General features: G+C 40.7%; 1 protein-coding gene across 2 annotated transcripts in view; it reads right to left on the bottom strand.

Annotated features, from left to right (window-relative positions):
* ZMAT4 (zinc finger matrin-type 4) overlaps positions 1–20,244 on the bottom strand; it is a 282,267-nt gene that overhangs the window by 105,001 nt on the left and 157,022 nt on the right. For both annotated transcript variants that reach the window (XM_023551087.2, XM_023551088.2), the window contains exon 3: positions 19,717–19,873. In XM_023551087.2, the coding sequence (XP_023406855.1) occupies positions 19,717–19,873 (157 nt within the window). The remainder of the gene's footprint in view (positions 1–19,716; positions 19,874–20,244) is intronic.

Here is a 20,244-nt window from a genome sequence, read left to right as displayed (position 1 = left end):
CTCTACAGGACAGAGTAGAACTGCCCCGTAGAGTTTCCAAGGAGTGCCTGGTGGATTTGAACTGCCAGCTCCTGGTTAGCAGCTGTAGCACTTAACCACTACGCGACCAGGTTTTCCAGTTCAAGTAGATATACAAGATGTGCAGCTCCTGTCTGAAGGCAGGATGACAAGGCAGAAAGTGAAAGGAGCTGGCTGAACGGACATGGGAAATCCGAGGTGGAAAGGGGGAGTGTGCTGTCACATTATTGGGATTGCAACTAGTGTCACATAACAATATGTGTGTCTTAGTCACCTAGTGCTGCTATAACAGAAATACAAGGGGATGGCTTTAACAAAGAGAAATTTATTCTCTCACAGTCTAGTAGGCTACAAGTCCAGTTCAAGGCATCAGCTCCAGGGGAAGGCTTTCTCTCTGTCAGCTCTGGAGGAAGGTCCTTGTCATTAATCTTCCCCTGGTCAAGGGGCTCCTCAGGCATAGTGACCCTGGGTCCAAAAGACATGCTCTACTCCTGGTGCTGCTTTCTTTGTGGTATGAGGTCTCCTTTGCTTGCTTCCCTGTCCTTGTATCTTTTGTAAGTTCAAAGATGGGGCAGGCCATACCCCAGGGAAACTGCCTTTACACTGGATCAGGGATGTAATCTCAGTAAGGGTGTTACATTCACACCCGAATCCTCTTTAACATAAAATTACAATTATAAAATGTAGCACAAACACACAATACTGGGGATCACGGCCTAACCAAGGTGACACATATTTTGGAGGGACACAATTCAATCCATGACAATGTATAGAAATTTTTGTATGAGAAATTAACTTGAGCTGTAAACTTCCACCTAAAGCACAATAAAAAATAAAAAAAAAACTCAGCAAACACAAAATCAACAGCAACAAAGGATATGAAAAGAAAAAGAAAATCCGTAAACAAAAAGGACACAGCACAGAAAATTCAGTGGAACAAAGAAACCATAAACATCACCAAACAGCATAACAACACGGCAGCAGTAAATTTGTATCTCTCTATGATTACGCTGAGTGTAAATGGTTTAAATGCATCAGTCAAGAGACAGAGAGTGGCTAAGTGGACAAAAAACATAAACCATCAATATGTTGTCCACAAGAGACACAACACATAAATAGGTTAAAAATCAAAGGATGGGAAAAAAAATATATCAAGCAAACATTAATGAAAAGAGAGCAGGAGTGGCAATAAGAATCTCTGATAAAATGGATATTAAATCAAAATCCATTATAAGAGACAAAGAAAGACATCGTATAGCGATTAGGGTCAATCAACCAAGAGGACATATGTATATAATATATATTTAAGCACCCAGTGACAGAGCTCCAAAATACAGAAAACAAGCAGAATTGAAAGAAGAAATAGGCTGTTTTACTATAACAGTAGGAGACTTTAACACACCACTTTCAGTGATGGACAGGTCAACTAGAAAGAAACTCAAAACAGGTACAGAAGATCTAAATAACACAATCAACCAACTTGATGTCATAGACGTATACAGAACACACCACTCAACAGCAGCACAGTACACATTCTTAGCCAAAGCATATGGATGATTCTTCAGGATAGACCATATTTTAGTCGGCGAAGCAAGCCTCAATAAATTCTAAAACATCAAAATAATATACAAACCATCTTCTCTGACCGTAACACTATAAAATTAGAAATCAATAACAGAAAGAGAAAAGTGGGGGGGGGGGGGGGGACGTGGAAACTGAATAACACCTTTCTTAAAAGCTATTGAGTAACAGAAGAAATTAAAAATTCTTAGACTCAAATAAGAATGAAACTGCAATGTACCAAAATCTTTGGGACACAGCAAAAGCAGGGCTCATAAAAGTATTTATAGCAATAAATGCACACATCAAAAAAGTAGAAAGGGCCAAAATCTATAGTTTAGCCCTACAACTCGAACAAGTAGTAAAGGAGCAGCAAAAGAAGTTCACAATCAGCAGAAGAAAAGGAAATATAATAAAGATCAGAAAAGAAAAAAAAAATGAAATAGGAAACAGAAAAACAACAGAAAGAATCAACAAGATTAGAAGTTGGTTCTTTGAGAGGATCAATAAAATTGATATACCACTGGCCAAGCTGACAGAGATAAAAAATGAGAACATACAAATAACCAAAATAAAAAATGATATGAGTGACATTACAATAGAACCAACCAAGACAAAAAAGATCATAACAGAATTTTTATGAAAAATTGTACTCTAACAAATGTGAAAACCTAGAATAAGTGGACAAATTTCTAGAAACACACTACCTACCTAAACTAAAACAAACGGAAGCAAAAAACCTGAACAGACCCATAACAAAAGAAGAAATTGAAGATGTCATAAAAAACTGAAGAGTTCTACCAAACATTCAGAGAAGAGTTGACACCAATTCTACTCAAACTATTCCAGAACAAAGAAAAAGAAGGAATACTATCTAATTCATTTTATGAAGCCAGCATAACCCTGACACCAAAGCCAAGCAAAGATAAAACAAAAACAGAAAATTATACAGACCAATATCCCTCATGAATATAGATGCAGAAATTCTCATCAAAGTTCTAGTCAACAGAATTCAACAGCTTATCAAATAATAATAATAATAATACATCATGATCAGGTGAGATTCATGCCAGGGATGCAAGTGTAGTTTAATACCAGAAGATCAATCAATACAATTTACCACATAAATAAAACAAAGAAAAAGAATTACATGATCATTTCAATCAATGCAGAAAAGGCATTTGATAAAATCCAACATCCTTTCCTGATAAAAACTCTCAACAAAATTAGAAGGGAAATTCCTCAACATAATTAAGGACTGAGCATTGTGAAAATGTAAATACTACCCAAAGCAATGTAATGATACAGTACAATCCTGATCCAAATCCCAACAACATTCATTAACAAAATGGAAAAACTAGTCTCCAACTTTATATGGAAAGGAAATAGCCCTGAATAGCTAAAGCATTGCTGAAAAAGAAAAAAAATACTTCCCGATCTCAGAATTTACTATACAGACATGGTAGTCAAGACAGCCAGGTATTGGTACAACCACAGACGTATAGACCAACAGAACAGGGTTAAGAACCCAGAAGTGAAGCCATCCAGTTATAGACAGCTGATCTTAGACACAGGGTCAAAGTCCATTCAATGGGGAAGAGATAGTGTCTTTAACAAATGGTACCAGTAAAACTGGATATCCATTTGCAGAAAAATGAAACAGGATCCATCCCTCATACGGTACACAAAACTAACTCAAAATGGATCAAAGACCTAAACCTTAAACCTAAAACTATAAAGTTATTGGAAAATAACACAGGGAGAAAGCTATCGTTGTTAGGTGCTGTCAAGTCTGTTCTGACTCATAGCAACCCTATGTACAACAGAATGAAACACGTTCAGTCCTGTGCCATCCTCACAATTGTTGCTACACTTCAGCCCATTGTTGTAGCCACTGCGTCAATCCATCTTGTTGAGGGTGTTCCTCTTTTTCGCTGGCCCTCTACCTTACCAAGCATGATGTCCTTCTCTAGGGATTGATCTCTCCTGATAACATTTCCAAAGTGTGTGAGATATAGTCTCGCCATCCTTACTACTAAGGAGCATTCTGGTTGTACTTCTTCCCAGACAGATTTCTCTGTTCTTTTGGCAGTCCATGGTATATTCTTCACCAACACCACAATTCAAAGACATCAATTCTTCTTTTTGTCTTCCTTACTCATCGTCCACATTTTGCAGTGCATATGAGGTGACTGAAAACACCATGGCTTGGGTCAGGTGTACCTTAGTCTTCAAGGTGACATCTTTGCTTTTCAACACTTTAAAGAGGTCTTTTGCAGCAGATTTGCCCAGTGTAAATGCATCTCTTGACTTCTTGACTGCTACTTCCATGAATGTTGATTGTGGATCCAAGTAAAATGAAATTCTTAACCACTTCAAGCTTTTCTCCATTTATCATGATGTTGTTTATTGGTCCAATTGTAGAGATTTTTGTTTTCTTTATGTTGAGGTGTAATCCATACTGAAGATTCTTCATCAGTAAGTGCGTCAAGTCCTCTTCACTTTCAGGAAGCAAGGTTCCATCATCTGCATAATGCTGGTTGTTAATGAGTCTTCCTCCAATTCTGATGCCCTGTTCTTCTGCATATAATCCAGCTTCTCGAATTATCTGCTCAGCATACAGATTGAATAGGTGCGGTGTAAAGGATACGACCCTGAAGCACACCCTTCCTGACTTTAAACTATGCAGTATCCCCTTGCTCTGTTTGAATAGCTGCCTCTTGATCTATGTACAGGATCTGCCTGAGCACAATTAAGCGTCCTGGAATTCTCGTTCTTCGCAATGTTATACGTAATTTGTTGTGATCCGCACACTTGAATGCCTTTGCACAGTCAATAAGACACAGGCAAACATCTTTCTGGTGTTCTCTGCTTTCAGCCAGGATCCATCTGACATCAGCATTGATATCCCTCGTTCTGCATCCTCTTCTGAATCCAGCTTGAATTTCTGGCAGTTCCCTATGGATGTACTGTTGCAATCACTTTTGAGTGATTTTTTTGCAAAATTCTACTTGTGTGTGATATTAATGATATTCTTTGATAATTTCCACACTCTGTTGGATCACCTTTCCTGGGAATAGGCATAAACATGGATCTCTTTCAGTCAGTTGACCAGGTAGCTGTCTTCCAAATTTCTTGGCATAGACAAGCGAGCACTTCCAGTGCTGCATCTATTTGTTAAAGCATCTCAGTTGGTATTCCATCAATTCCTGCAGCCTTGTTTTTCACTAATGCCTTCAGTGCAGCTTGGACTTCTTCCTTCAGTATCATCAGTTCCTGGCCATATGCTACCCCCTGAAATGATTGAATGTAACCAATTCTTTTTGGTATAGTGACTGTGTGTATTCTTTTCATCTTCTTTTGATGTTTCCTGCATCATTTAATATTTTTCCCATAGGATCCTTCAATATTGCAACTCAAGGCTTGAATTTTTTCAAAGCTAGGGCTCCTAAACTATGGCATAAGTAGACTATCAAACATAACTAAAATCACACACACAACAAAAGATAAACAGGATAATTGGGGCCTCCTAAAAATTAAATACTTATGCTCATCAAAAGATTTTACCAAAAGAATACAAAGAGAGCCTACAGACTAGGAAAAAAAATTTTGAAAATGACATATCTAACAAGGTTCTAATCTCTAAAATATATAGAAAACTTCAACTCCTCAACAACAAAAAGACAGACAATCCAATCAAAAAAAGGGCAAAGGACACGAATGGACACTTCACCAAAGAAGATATTAGGTGGTTAACAAACGTATGAAGGGATGCTTGTGATCATAAACCATTACACAGATGCAAATCAAAACTACAGTAAGATACCATTTCACCTCTCCAAAAATGGCACTGATCAAAGAAACAGAAAACAAAGAATAGTGGAGAGGTTGTGGGGAGACTGAAACTCTTATACACCCCTGATGGGGTTGTAAAATAGTACAGCCACTATGGAAAATGTTATAGCTTTTCCTTAAAAAGATAGAAATATCATATGATCCAGCAATCCCACGCCTAGGTATATAAACCAAACCAAACCTGTTGTCGTTGAGGCAATTCCGACTCAGAGCAACCCTACTGGACAGAGGTAGATCTGCTGCATAGGGTTTCCAAAGAGTGGCTGGTGGATTTGAACTGTCCACCTTTTGGTTAGCAGCTGAGCTTTTAACCACTGCACCACCAGGGATTCCCTAGGTATATATACTAGAGAAATAAGAGCAGTGACATGAATAGACATATGCAACTCATGTTCATTGAAGCATTATTCACAAGAGCAAAAAGATGGCAACAGCCTAAGTGTCCATCAATGGATGAATGAATAAACAAACGTGATACATACATACAATGGGATACTACACAACAATAAAGAATAATGATGAGTCCTCGAAACATAATATGGATGAATCTGGAGGACATTATGCTGAGTGGAATAAGTCAATCACGAAAGGGCAAATATTACATGATACCACTTTTATAAAAAGTCAAGAATAGGTTTACACATGGAAAGCAACATTCTTTGGTGGTTACCAGGGATGGGAGGGGAGAAGAGGGACAGTCACTTACTAGATAGTAAACAGGTGTTAATTCTGGTGAAGGGAAAGGCAATACACAATATGGGAGAAGTCAGCACAACGTGAAAGAGGCAAATGAAGATACTGAGAGGTATGCAAGAATAATGGACAACTACGATAAATGCTATAACATATACAACTCAGCAACAACAGTAATAGCAACCAAAAATTGTGAGTGGTTACATAGGTAGATATGTATGCTATATAGATGTGGGAGGGCATATGAAAGTATATGCACATGTATATATAGGTATAGTTGTGGACGTTTGTATATACATATTTGAATGTGCTGTGTATACATTCACATATATAATAGAATACATAGGAGGCACAGTTATGGAAACTTCTCAGACATAACCAAACACCTTGTGGGACTGGGCTTGAAGGCTAAAGACCATTGACTCAGGGGACATTTAGGTCAATTGGGTCAGTGGTCAATTTAGGTCATAAAGATAATGTTCTACATCCTACTTTGGTGAGTAGCATCTGGGGTCTTAAAAGCTTGTGAGCAGCCATCTAAGATACAACTACTGGTCTGTTCCTGTCCGGAGCAAAGCAGATTGAAGGAAACCGAAGACCCAAGGAAGCAATTAGTTCACAGGACTAATGGCCCACACAAATCACAGCCTCCTCTAGGTTGAGACCAGAAGAGCTAGATGGTGCCTGCTACCACTAATGACCACTCTGACCAGGGACACAATAGAAGGTCCCAGTTAGAATGGAAGAAAAATGTAGAAGAAAACTCAAATTCATAAAAAAAGACCAGTTTTACTGGAATGATAGAAACTGGAGGAACCCACGGAATGATCATCCTAAGACACCCTTTTAACCTGGAACTGAAGCCACTCTGGAGGTCACCTTTCATTGAAATAATAGATTGGTCTATAAAATAAACAATAACACCCGTGAGGAATGTGCTCTTTAGAAAAATCAACTGTAGGAGATCAAATGGATAATATTTGCCAAAAAGCAAAGATGAAAAGGCAAGGAGGGGCAGGGAAACTGGAGGGACGGAAATGGGGAAGGCAGGGTGGAAACGGAGAGAGTGCTGACATAGATTGCAGGGACAGCAACCAATGCCACGGAACAAACTGTATAAATTATTGAATAGGAGGCTAATTTGCTATGTAAAATAAACTTTCACCTAAAACACAGTAAAATGTTTAAAGAAAAAGAAAAAACTGTCTAGGCTCATTGTTAAAATCTTAATTCTATCCAGTCATTGATCTCTGGTTTCATTGGTCATCAAATACAAAGTAAAAAAGACAGCAGTCCTGGTCTAATCATTCTTCCGAGCCTCTTATGACACACTGTATAAAAGTAGTGGCCAAAAGAATTCAGCTTACCTCTTACCACTAATTTATTTAAACTCTATTCACTGTAGACAAAGGTTAATGGATTGATTGGTGTGATTTCTCTTGACAGGGTGACATCCTGGAAAGACGACTGCAAGAGAGGAGACCTGCCTTGGCTGTTAACCAATTGTGCAAATGATTTTACCCCTCTGGGCTTCGGTTTCCTCATCAGTAAAATGAGATAGTTGAAATAATGATCGCTAAGTTCCTTCTAGCTCAGTAATGAAGCAAGTCAATGAATTTATTGGTTGTTGTGTTTATAAGCAATAGGAAAGCCAAAGACACCACTGGAACAAATGCACTGATCTAGAGATAATGCCATACAATGTGCCAGATTTCCTAACTTAAAATGCACTGCTACAAAGACCTGCCTGTTTGACAAACTATTGTTTGCATCTATTATTAAAACAAGTATCTAGACAGATTACGCCAGGCAAACCAAATAACCTGATTCAGATGATAGAACTGCTGTGGTGTATAAAATCTTATATGCAAATATGAGGTGTTGATAGAACCTGGAATGTATATATTATTCACAATGTGAATTTATGTAAGTTTCAAACAGATCTAGAATGCCCTGATCTTTATTCATTCAGCAGGGGACTCAAATCAGCAATTCTGTGTCTGGCATGGAAATTTATGGAAAAGTTCTGAAGCTCTGTCCCCATTTTCAACAGGGAATAAGGAAGGCAAGAAGAGAACCAACGAGATTTCACAAGAAGAGGAATGTACAATAAACACACTGACACACAAGACAAGCAGAGTGTTCTTTATTGGTTCCTTTTCTCACATTGTTCACTGTTGCTACATATGAGAAATACTTGATTTAAAGTCTATAAATATCTGTATCCTAGGTACTTGGCAGCTTCCACTCATCTTAGTGAGAGCCTTAAAGTGTGAACTACTCATGAGGTGAGCAGAAGTGAGTAGAACATTTTATGAAGTATCATCTACCACAACCTAGAGTTCGAGGTCCTAGAATCGGCGATTAGAGGTCCCGGGTTCAAGTTCCAACTATGTCTCTTGCTAAGTAACACCAAGCAAGTTAATTCACCTTGCAAAGTCTCAAGTTTCCTCATCAATAAAATAGAGGTGATACTTTCTACTCAATGATTTTTATGAGGATTAAATGAAACAATGAATGTGACGGGTCTGGTGTATTACCATCACAAATATCAGCTAGGATTGTTGACTTTATTTTTAAGCTAGACTCAACTCAACTATAATTATACCATACCCCAGGGTCTTTGGAATATTATATGTTTTTATTTCCTTGTTGAGAGATGAACAGATAATTTTTCATAAATTTAATATAAAGTAACTTTTGCCGTATCTACATATAATAAAATACTCATTCAACACTTAACTATGTCACAGGTACTATACTAAGTATTTTACTTTATCTTCTCATTTATTATAATAATTCTACAATGTAAGCATTACCATAATTTTTCCAATAAGAAATTGAGGGTTGGAGAGACAAAATAACTTGTAAGAGGTCACAAAGGTGGAGGATAATTTAAAGCTGGGTCTGTCTTCAGAGCCTATACTTGTTCTCTAAATTCTGTATTTTGCCTATTTTGTAAAGAAAAAAGGAGTTTTGTAAAATCAAGCAAGTAGAAGGCATGCCACTCCCTGTCCAATTGAGAAATCACTGTCTTTGACCATAATCACACTGAAAGTTAAATAACCTTAGTAACAATTTGAAAACAAATGTATATTTAAATACCTATCATCCCTGAGTGGTACAAATGGTTAAGTGCTTGACCACTAGCTGAAAGGCACCCATAGGTGCCTCAGAATAGAGGCCTGGTGCTCTGTTTCCAAAAGGTCACAGCCTTGAAAACTCTATGGAGCCCAGTTCTACTCTGCACACATGGAGTAGCCATGAGTTGAAATAGGCTTGACAGCAACTAATAACAACATTATTATTCTAATGTATAGAGTAATGATAAGTATTTAAATATAGGTTTATGATAAGTATTTAAATATAGGTTTACTCATTTAACAAATATTAAATACCAACTATGTGCTAAGATGTGCTCATGTCCTGGTCCTTGTGGAGCCCACTGCAAAACTCTTCTCCATCAATTATCCAGCATTGTAAAGGGATACATAATAGCTACGGCAACTACCCAACCCCAGCGCCCTCGAGTCGATTCTGACTCATAGTGACCCTTACACTCTTAAAAGTCAAAAAGAAAGAAAGCTTATTTCTAAACAGAATGTCATGACCTGTCAAACTAGTGATGTCTGGAATTACAGGAAAGAGTATGCTCCATACTCATTTTTGCTAAGTATGATCACTTTATTCATAAAAGCTTCTATGGGAAACAGGAACATTAAGGGACAACGTATCATCCAGGATAGATTAGGCTCTCTTGCAGTAACAAATAAGCCTGAAGCATAACAATAAATGCTTATTTTTTTGCTCTTGCAAAGTCTAATGTAGGGTGAATAGCCCTCCTCCATCTTGAACCCTGGTCTCAAAGTAACGCACGTTCCCTCCACTTGCAATCAGTTGAAAGTCTGGGGAATGTAGGAAGCAAATGGGTTTCCAGTGAGTGATGTCTCTGCCAAAAACACAAATGAAGTGTCTATCCTAAATATAATGCCTAATCATTGGGAATATGGATAATCTTAAAATTTCACTTTGATTAATGATAGAAAATGGAGAATGCCCACAGTTTAAAGCTATTTTTCTATGCTTCAGACTTCTAAATAATTCACACTCTCTTCAAAAAAAGATTTTTTTTTAAAAAAGAACACAGTTAAATTATGTTTTCTACAGAATCTTGAGTAAAAGCTCAGTCTCGTTCTTTTCCAATTATCTTGCTTGTATGGGTTGATTACAAAGAAAAAGAGGAAGAAAATCACTAGCTAGCAAGCATAATATCGGGGCCTGTGACCTTTGTCAGTTGTCAGCAGGTTAATGAAGTTGGCTTGGACCTTAGATTCAAAATAATAAATGACAATCACTAAGTATAGGCATATTTAAGTTTTGGCAAAGTCCAGTTAAAATTTCATCTCTATAATTTTCATATCTGGTCTTGAATTTTAGGCCTAGGGGAGACATTTGCTTTCACTCAGGCCTTGTGTCTTCTCTAGAGAACTTCCTTAATAGTAGCAAGAGGAAGCCACTGGGTTCCTCCCAGTCTCGATTCTTGAGGTACCTCCCAAGGTGTCTAACATCCCTTTGTTCTCAGTCACATCCTACTCAACAACCCCTATCCCATGTGTCTCCCCAGCACTTCAAAGGTGTATGGCTTTGTAGGCTGTTTTTATTTCATACTCATTTTACAAACTCACACCACCACCATTCAGTCCTTGTGCGTCCCATGAGATAATTCATTACCTACATCAGAAGTAGGTAAACTGGTTATGTAAAGGTTCTCATAACAAACATTTTAGACTTTGTGGGCTATATGGTTCCTGCCACAACTCATCAACTCTGCCATGGTAACACAAAAGCAGCTTTCGACAATAAGTAAATGAATGAATGCTACTGTGTTTCAATAAAACTTTATTTATGGACACTGAAATTAGAATTTCATATATTTTTCCTGCATCACAAAGTATTCTTTCGACCTTATTTAACACTTGAAAATGGAAAAGCATTTTTAACTTGCAAAGAAAAAAAAACAAACAGTTGCTATCAAATTCTTCTGACTCATGGCCACCACATGTGTGTCAGCCTAGAACTGTGCTCCTGAGGATTGTCAATGGCTGATTTTTCAGAAGCAGAGCCCCCGGTCTTTCTTCTGAGGTGCCTCTGGGTGAATTCCAGCCTCCATCTTTTCGGTAACCAGCCAAGAGTTAACCCAAGGACTTCTTTTCACTTGCAGACTATACAAAAACAGGCAATGGGCCAGATTTGAGGATCCCTGGTAGCACAGCAGTTAAGCACTCAGCTGCTAACCAAAAGGTTGGTGGTTCTAAACCACCAGCTGCTTGTGGGAGAAAGATGTGGCAGTCTGTTTCCATAAAGATTACAGCCGTGGAAACCCTATGGAGCAGTTCTACCTTGTCCTACAGGGTTGCTATGAGTCAGAATCGACTTCACAGCAATGGTTTGTGGGGCTAGATTTTGCTTCAGGTCATAGTTTGCAACCCCTGATCTAGACCCGTGGTTCTCAACTAGGGCCCATTTTGCACCCCACCCCACCCCCAAGGAACATTTAGTAATGTCTACAGACATTTGATTGTCACAGCTCCTGGGGTGCTACCACATCTAGAGGGCAAAGGCCAGAGATGTTGCTAAAAACCTTCAATGTGTAGCACAACCTCCCACAACAAAGAATTATCCCATCAAAAATGTCCACAATGCTGAGATTAGAAACCCTCATCTAGATAAAGGATTCCTATGAGAGATTGAGGAGCCCTCATGGCACAGTCGTTAAGAGCTTCTCTGCTAACGAAAAGGTTGGCAGTTCAAATCCACCAGCTACTCCTTGGAAGCCCTATGAGGCAGTTCTACTCTGTCCTTTAGGGTTACTATGTGTCAGAATCAACTCCACAGCAGTGGGTTTGGTTTTTTGGTTTGAGAGATTGAGAATTCTCCTCAACAAGTCACCATATGTTACACAGATATTAAGGCATTGCCGAAATGACCCCCTTCATAAATTTTATCGGGGCTCTCCAACTGCAATCTCCTATTGTATTTGTAGATGTGTGGTTTACTGCAATCAGGTATATATGGGTCTCTTTCTCCTACTACATGGTGAGCCCCAGAAGGGTAAGGGGTATCTTACCCATCATTATATTTTCAGGACATAGGGTGTTCACTGAAAAAAACTAAACTAAGAAAATAATGAAATCTAATCTCCAAGTTGCAAACCCCCTTAAGGCAGGAACCAGATAAGGGAATTGTAACTTTCCTAGAAAAGTTACTTATATCCCTTAGGGTGGGCATTTCTGTCCTAGAATGGCAGCTATGCTGGGTAGGTCAATTGCCAACAGAAGGACCCAGGCTCAGTGCAGCAGGCACTGCCTTGTGGCCAGCAAACCTGGCAGGACTAGAGCTGGTTGAGGTTCCACTCAATGAGGAGCTCCATGTAGAGCCAGATGGAACTTCTGCTTGCAGCCACTCCCAGAGGTGTCAATCAATGAACCCTCAAACATTTATCAAGCTCAGTGTTAAACGCTGCAGGACATTACATGAGGTGGGGCATTGAGGCCCCAGAAACAATAATGTGTTTGGCAGAATCACCCAACTCTGAGTTTGCTCTGCCTTGCCCCATCTGACATACCTCATGCTCCTCCCAACTCAACCTCCCTGGCCAGACTGCAGATATTCTCTCATCCTTACCCAACCTTGTTCTTCTGGATCTCACAGCTCATCTCTGCCACCCACCCGTCAGCCTCTGCGCTGATTTATGGCTCTTGCTCCTATGATTCCTGATGACAGCTAGCTTATATCCTGGGCTTCGAAGCCATGTCAGTGCCTTTAATGGCTCCCTCCCAGCACACAATGCAAACCCCTCAAAAGCCTCTAGCACACAGTGTAAAGCCTCAGTATAAATGCCCCTCTGGGGCTCAGGCTATCTATTCACTTCCTTCTACTCCAAGTTAACTTCTGCTCAAATCTGGCCTGCTGTTCATTCCTACTAGTTTCACACTCATTTTCCCTCTCTCTGCCCAGTCAACCTGGACTGACTTCTCATTTATCAGGTTTCCTTGGCTTTTTTGATACATCTTTTTCCCCTGGGTTTCTGTGACCTTGGACCTTGTTTGGCCCATTCTTCTGCCCTAGCACTTGTCCTCAAGCAGGGACTGAACACCCAGTTATATTTTTCCTGTCACTCTCTATTATGACAAAGAATGTGCCCATCGAGATTATGCTAAGGGACTGTGGTAGAATGCAGAATAAGAATGGAAATGTGGCTCCCAAAGGAACAGCACATACAGACCAATTGGTAAAGTAGACTAACCCAACAGAAGCAACCTTGGACAATAACAACAAAATATTTTAAGTGGAAAACTGTACACTAGAGAGCTCAGAACAAAGTAAAAAATGGCTGCCTTTCATGAGTGGACATGGCTAACATGTCTCTGTGGCAGACACTCTGCTAAGCACTGTATACATATTACCCAGCTCATCTAATCACCATAGCAACTCTCCGATATAGATAATAGCATTATATCCAATGTACAGATAGGGAAAAGGATTCAGAAAAGTTAAGTAACTTGCCCGAAGGCCTCAGCTAATAAGGAGTGGGACCCAGATAAACCTGACTTCAAAATCTATAGTCAGTGAGATCTTTAGGAGCCATGAGAGACTTCGGAGACTAGTTGAGACCAGCACTGTACCTCAGAGGATGAAAGGTAATCAAAATCCACAACAGGACGAGGGAAAGGCATCTCAGATAGAGGACAGCTGAAGGGAAGGTAGTACAGTAAGGAGACCAGTCCAAACAGAACATTTGAAAACATGCATTTAGAGGACGTAGGAAATAATGTTGGAGCTATATAACCTGTGCAAACCCCTGAAGGCCAGGAGGACAAACTTGTGTTTGTTATCATAGGAAATGAGTCACTAGAGGTTTTGCACAGGAGAGCAATAAGCGATGTTTAGGGAATAAGATTTGATCCTGACACAAAGATATAACTCCTGCCTCTCAGGCAAGTCCCTGGCAACAGTAATGCCGGTGTCTCCTAGGTTGTATTTGAGGATCCCTGAGGAAAAGTGTGTAAAGTGTGCCTAAGGGAACACCCTGTTTGGACAGTTATTTTTACTTAGGTCGCATCTATGTTCTACTGCTGCTGTGACAAATCGCCAAAAATTTAGTGGGCTAAAACAATACAAATTTATCACGTTACAATCCTGGAGGTCAGAAGTCTAAAATGGATCTCACGGGGCCAAAGTCAACGTGTCAGCAGGACTACGTTCCTTTGGAGGCTCTAGAGGAAAATTCTTTTCTTTGCCTTTTCCAGCTTTTTTTTTTTTTTTAGAGACTACACATGTTCCTTGGCCCGTGGCCCCTTCCGTCTTTAGTCAGTGATAGCTGGTCCAGTCTTTCCCATGCTGCATCACTCTGACACTGACTCTGCGGCCTCCCTGGTTCACAGGATAACCTTCTCATCTCAAGGTCACCTGAGTAGCAATCTTAAAACCCCATTGCCATGTAATATAGCATAACCACAGGTTTAGGAGATTAGGACATGGACATCTTTGGGGACCATTAATGCGCTTACCATCGTCAGTGATCCTACGTTGGGGCTCCATCATTGGTAGGACTCTAATATATGTGGTTATGGGCCACCTGCAGCCACCTGGGAACAAACCACAGCTAGAGGCTCAGTGTGACCAGGGAGGACTCTGGCACGCAGAAGCCCAGAAGAAGCCATCGCACAGTGCACAGCTTCAAGGTTGTCTCAGACTGCATCTGCCTACTCATCCTCTCCCCTTGGTGGGAAGCAGTGACCTTTACCTACAGACTCAGCTCCCCATGAGGGGCCAGAAGGGTCAATCTTGGCCTTAAGCAAGCATCAAATAGCTCCAGGCTGACCTCTGATATTCGGCAACAAGCTTCTATCCCTTTTATTACTTTTGTGTTTCTATTCTGATTACACGGTGTCTCTTAAATCCCTGAGACATAGACCTTGCTCTGGACCTTCATTCTGGTGTTGGGGTCTTTATTTTATCCCCTGAACTTGAGCTCTTGTCTTGAAAACTATTTACTTTGCCAGTCTCTCTACAGTACAGTTTTGTTTCTACAAACAAGTCCCAAGTCCTGGATCCAGAGTCCTGGCCCCCAGTTTGGCTGCTGGATACCCTCATCTCCTGATAAGTTTCCTTAATGCCCAGAGCCTATTTGTCTACTTGGCTCCATGACCATCCCTAGCCCCTGAGTTTAAAGACCTGCTCTCCATCCCTACCAGCACCTGCTTCACTCCGGTAGGCAGCTCTAGTGCCAGACCCTGCCCCAGGTCACAGAACTCCACCCAAGAAGGTTTGTCTTTAGGAGATACAATATGATGTTCCCTTGTGCTATATCCACGGTAGCATTTTCACAGCCCCAGCATGTTATTCAGAATATCAGAGACTCTTCTAGAGGAAAGCAGTCGGGCTACTTCCCCAGATTAATTTATTTACCAAATGCTCACCTGTGAGTAAACCATACCTTCTACTTTGCAAAGCACGTTTGAATCTATTATTCACTCCGTATAAGATCCAGTGAAGTAAATGCAATTGGTATTAGAACTAAATGAGAAAACTGAGGTTGGAGACGATAAAGGACCTATCAAAGGTTATACAACTACTTGGGGTACAGCTAGTGCCTGAGTTTATACTGCCTGATTCCTGGGCCAGTATTCTTTCTGCCATTTTTTATGTCAGTGGGTCAAGGCTGTAGGTAATCATCTGGCTGAGAATCTCAGGTTGGGGGATACTTTAAATGTCACCTGGCCCAATCACTGAGCTGATACTGAAACCTCTCCAGAAATACCATGCCAAGTTGCCAGTCAGTCCCTGCACACATTCCATCTTTAAGCATCTCTGAATATTAATAAATTCTTCTTTATTATGAGCTCAGATCTAACTTCCTAATGTTCTACCAATGCATTGATTATATCTCTTGCATGCATGTATACACGTGTGTACTCATCCACGTGTGCACGCACACACACACACACACACACACTATGAATCTCTATTTCCCATGACAACCCCCAAATCATCTCTTTTCTAGGCTAAACAACCCCTACCTCCTTTACTTTTCCTCCAGTGAAAAGAGTCTCATCCCCTTCATTGCTCCTGGCCCCCCTTCCTTGGAGTCTACTCTAAGCCCTTCTCACAGCGTGGCTTCTCTTGTTTCTACTGCAAAGAACATGGCTCTACAGCAGCCTCACGATCACCTCCAATCTGGACAAAATATCCACCTTGACATCCGCTTACCCTGCAAGAGTATAATAGCTCTAGAGACCCTCCTGAGCTTGTCTTCACCTTCCTCTTCACCTTCATCTGCTTTGCAGAATATGCAAGCTGCTGAGTTATAAATTTTAAGGAGCCAAGTTGCTATGATGAGCGGCTGAAGACAAAACTTACTAGAACAGAGATCCTGAAGCACACTAACCAAGAAGAACTGAAATGGGTTTTTGTTTCAGTGACTCTGCCAAGCATTTCAGAAATGTGGGTAAACACGCACCCATCTGGAGAAGGCAACTCAAACCACAGCCCGTTCTGCAGGACACCCAGTTGACGCTTGATCAAAGTGTAGCTTGAGTAGGAGGAAAGGTAGTGATTCACAGATCCCAATTGCTCACCCTCATCACATGGAGTAGCTACGAGAGGCACTGAGTTGTGCTTCAGTTATTTCCACCCAGCAATCACCACAGCTCAAGAGCCTGTTATTCATGGAGGGGCTGCTTCAGAAGCATACCTGAGCAGGGGAACTGCTTCTCTCTGGCATCTTGATGCAGCTGATTAGGTTTTATATGTCCTCTCTCTCCCTCTCTCTTTCTCTCTTTTTTCCCCCAGTTTTCATTCCAGAAGTAATCTCAGACCAATCTGGTTGATTATCCAGAGCAGTTTCTAGATGTGCATAGGTCAGCCGCAGCACGCAGGGCCATGTTCTTCAGGAAGTGTTAATGGTAATTGGAAGGATGAAAATCCTGGCTCTCTTGAAAGGAACGAAGGGGCTGTACTTGGTAGCTCATGAAGCTCACGGCCTGGACATTCATTTCTGGTGCCCCTTGGTGCTTACCTTGCACTTGCAGTAATTGAATTTGTGCTTGAACCAAAGTCTCAACCTATTACCCATGTCTGCCAGGTTTCTGATTTATTCCCTGTACTTGGTGTTTCCAGGACAGTATGCATGTCTTTGGGGTCCCTGGGTGGTATAAATGGTTAATGTGCTCATCTGCTAACCAAAAGATTGGGAGTTTGAGTCTACCCAGAGGCACATCAAAAGAAAGTCTTGGTGATCTAGTTCCGAAAAATTAGTCATTGAGCACACTGTGGGGCACGGTTCTACTCTGACACACACAGAGTTGTCATGAGTCAGAATCATCTTGACAGCCACAGATAAACCTTATCTTAAATGATGGTGGTCTGCCATGCTCTTAACTGCCTTTCCTTACTCTGGAATCCCAGGACAGCCACCAGGGTCCTGCTGCTACCTGCCAGACCTACCTGAGCCCAGTAACCTGCTTGAATCTCTGCATGTTCTCTGCAACCACACTGTCCATCTCTAGGTCCCACTCACCTACCAGGACCTCAAAATCTTAACCTGTGCCCCACTTCTCCAATGCCAGCCCTCTGCTTGGGCTTGCATCTAATGACTCACTGGGTTGACACAAACCCAAGCCCAGAGACCAGGCTAGCTTCCCAGGTCCTCCAAGTCTGTCTGGTGCTGCTTTTCAAGATTCTTTCTGCTCAAAGCAGCTTAGAGGGGAATGGATAAGAGAAGATGCTATAGAAGAGCAATATGCAACCTGGGAACTCAAGCTAGAGGAGAAAAGGGGATGCTGCCACAAGGAAATCAGAATCTATTTTCCCCAGTCCAAGATACAAGCTGTCGGTGCTACTCACCCCACCCTGCCCCAATCCTTCCTTGGCTAACCAGCCACCTGATTTTCCTAACAGCGAGGCCTGGGACAATCAGGACTAAGCCATTGAGTGGAGGTTGCACTTTAAGGGCTTTTGATTCCTCCCTCAGAAGCTATTGATGTCAACTCACAAATTATCCCAAATATATTTACCGGCTCTGAAAGTATTTGAATTCATTACTATAAACTGGAGCTTGGTTGTCTCGAGGCTGTATTTAAATTCACAAAGAACTATTTTTACCATGTGGTGATTTTTTTTTACAGAAATAATAACTCTCCCACTTGCTAATTGACATGATAAACAAAGATATCGTTCCCCCTCTTCCATCACTACCTGCAAAATTAAATTTAACAGCAATGCTTTCCTCAGGCAGAGAGAACAAATGGACTAGTTACTCATTCATGGAGAACAGATAAAAATGGTCCAGCGGCTATTTCTTTGAGGTGTCTATTTTAAGAGGTTTGATGGGAAGTAGGTTACAAGGTGAGTATACAACCTTTCAGAAAGCAAGAATCAGGAATTTTCAGCTGAGTGGGCCGCTTATCAAACATCATAGACAGTGTGCCCCCCAAAACAAGTTGAGCGTGTCTCCAGATTCCATGTGTATCCCAGCCCCATCCTACACCTGTATGTCACAGCCACCTTTAGAAAAGAAAACCTTCTGTAGTTAAAATAGGTAGGAAAAACAGAGTGAAAAGATTCTTTCCTGTTCTCTAGGTAAAAGAAGACATTTGTCTTAAGAAAAAACACTGGCAAGGATAAAAGCCGAGCAATGTTTTAGGCTCTCTCCCATTTCCAAAATACCATATAAAAAATAATTACACCCACGATTTATGCACGATTCATTAGACAGCCAGAAAAAACGTGCTGCCACATTTTAACTGCATTGCAAGAGTAGTCATCGTGAAACATACCCCAAATTCTGGCGATTATAACCCAGCCTAGTACCCTCTTTGCCAGGATGTAAACTTTATCCAAATAGTCTATCTTGATTACATTATAATGGTGTTTTTAGTTTCATGCTTTGATAAGCCTCTGAAGAATATTTTTCGTTAAGCAATTAGAAGGTCAAATGATCTGTTATCACTATTTAAGCTTTTAACTGTGAACATTTATAGGCTTGAATCATAAGATCCCCTACAAAGATGATAGGAATGCCATCTCAGGGAAAAAAAAAAAAAATCAGTTCATCTGCAAAATATAATATTTTTAAAGACTACAGTCCTCCCTCTTCACTCCATGATAAGAAAAAGATGATATCCTGTGTTGCACATATATTCATGGGGGATCCCCGTTTCACACTGGCTCATCAACTGAATCTAGGGAAGAGCGATGTTCATTACATAATAGATGTATCTTACATAATTATAGTAGATACACTAGGCAGCATCTTGCAGGGTGTAAACGGCTTTTCAAAAGATGCCAGCTGCTGAATTACTAATTTGAAGGAGCCAGGTTGATATAATGAGCACCTGAATTTGTATTTAATGCTGTTATGACAACAAAGTCGCCAGGGCTACCTACCCATCCCTTTAGGGTTTGAATGACATCTATCTTTAGACTCTGAATCTGGCCAGCCCACCTCTGAACAGGAAGGATGATTTCTGTGACAGGCTCAGTGCTGGCTTTTCAATATCTCCCCACCATTACTGCTCTCACACATACCTGTGGTCTTTAATGGGGTTTTCTCTCCTAGCAACAGTTTTAACCTTTTGGCATGGATTTTGCCTTGATAATGTGAGTCAGCCACCACAGCTGAGGTAAATGACATGTTACAGAGTGTGCAGCACTTGTTCTTATCCACCATGTCGGCATCACTTCCCTGTGAGGGGACAAAGGAAAACACAACGTTAGACAGGAAACCGAGTCTTCAGATATTTTTTTCCCATTCCGTTCTTTTGCAAATGAGATTTATCTCAGACTACCTACACCATACCCCTTGCTGTCGAGTTGATTCCAACTCATAGTGACCCTACAGAACAGAGTAGAACTGCCCCATAGGGTTTCCAAGGAGTGCCTGGTGGATTCAAGCTGCTGACTTTTGGTTAGCAGCCATAGCTTTTAACCACTATGCCACCGGGGTTTCCTATCTCAGGCTAGCTTATGGAAATGTGTAGTTTTTGTTATGCAATCTCTCTTTTTCTTCAGAATAATCATCATCAGAACATACTGGCTTCAACATGCCTTTATTGG

The sequence above is a fragment of the Loxodonta africana genome, chromosome 19 (assembly GCF_030014295.1).
Source record: "Loxodonta africana isolate mLoxAfr1 chromosome 19, mLoxAfr1.hap2, whole genome shotgun sequence".
NCBI classification, from domain to species: domain Eukaryota; kingdom Metazoa; phylum Chordata; class Mammalia; order Proboscidea; family Elephantidae; genus Loxodonta; species Loxodonta africana.
Note: the sequence above shows the minus strand (reverse complement) of the source record. Positions and strands in the feature narration are given on the sequence as shown.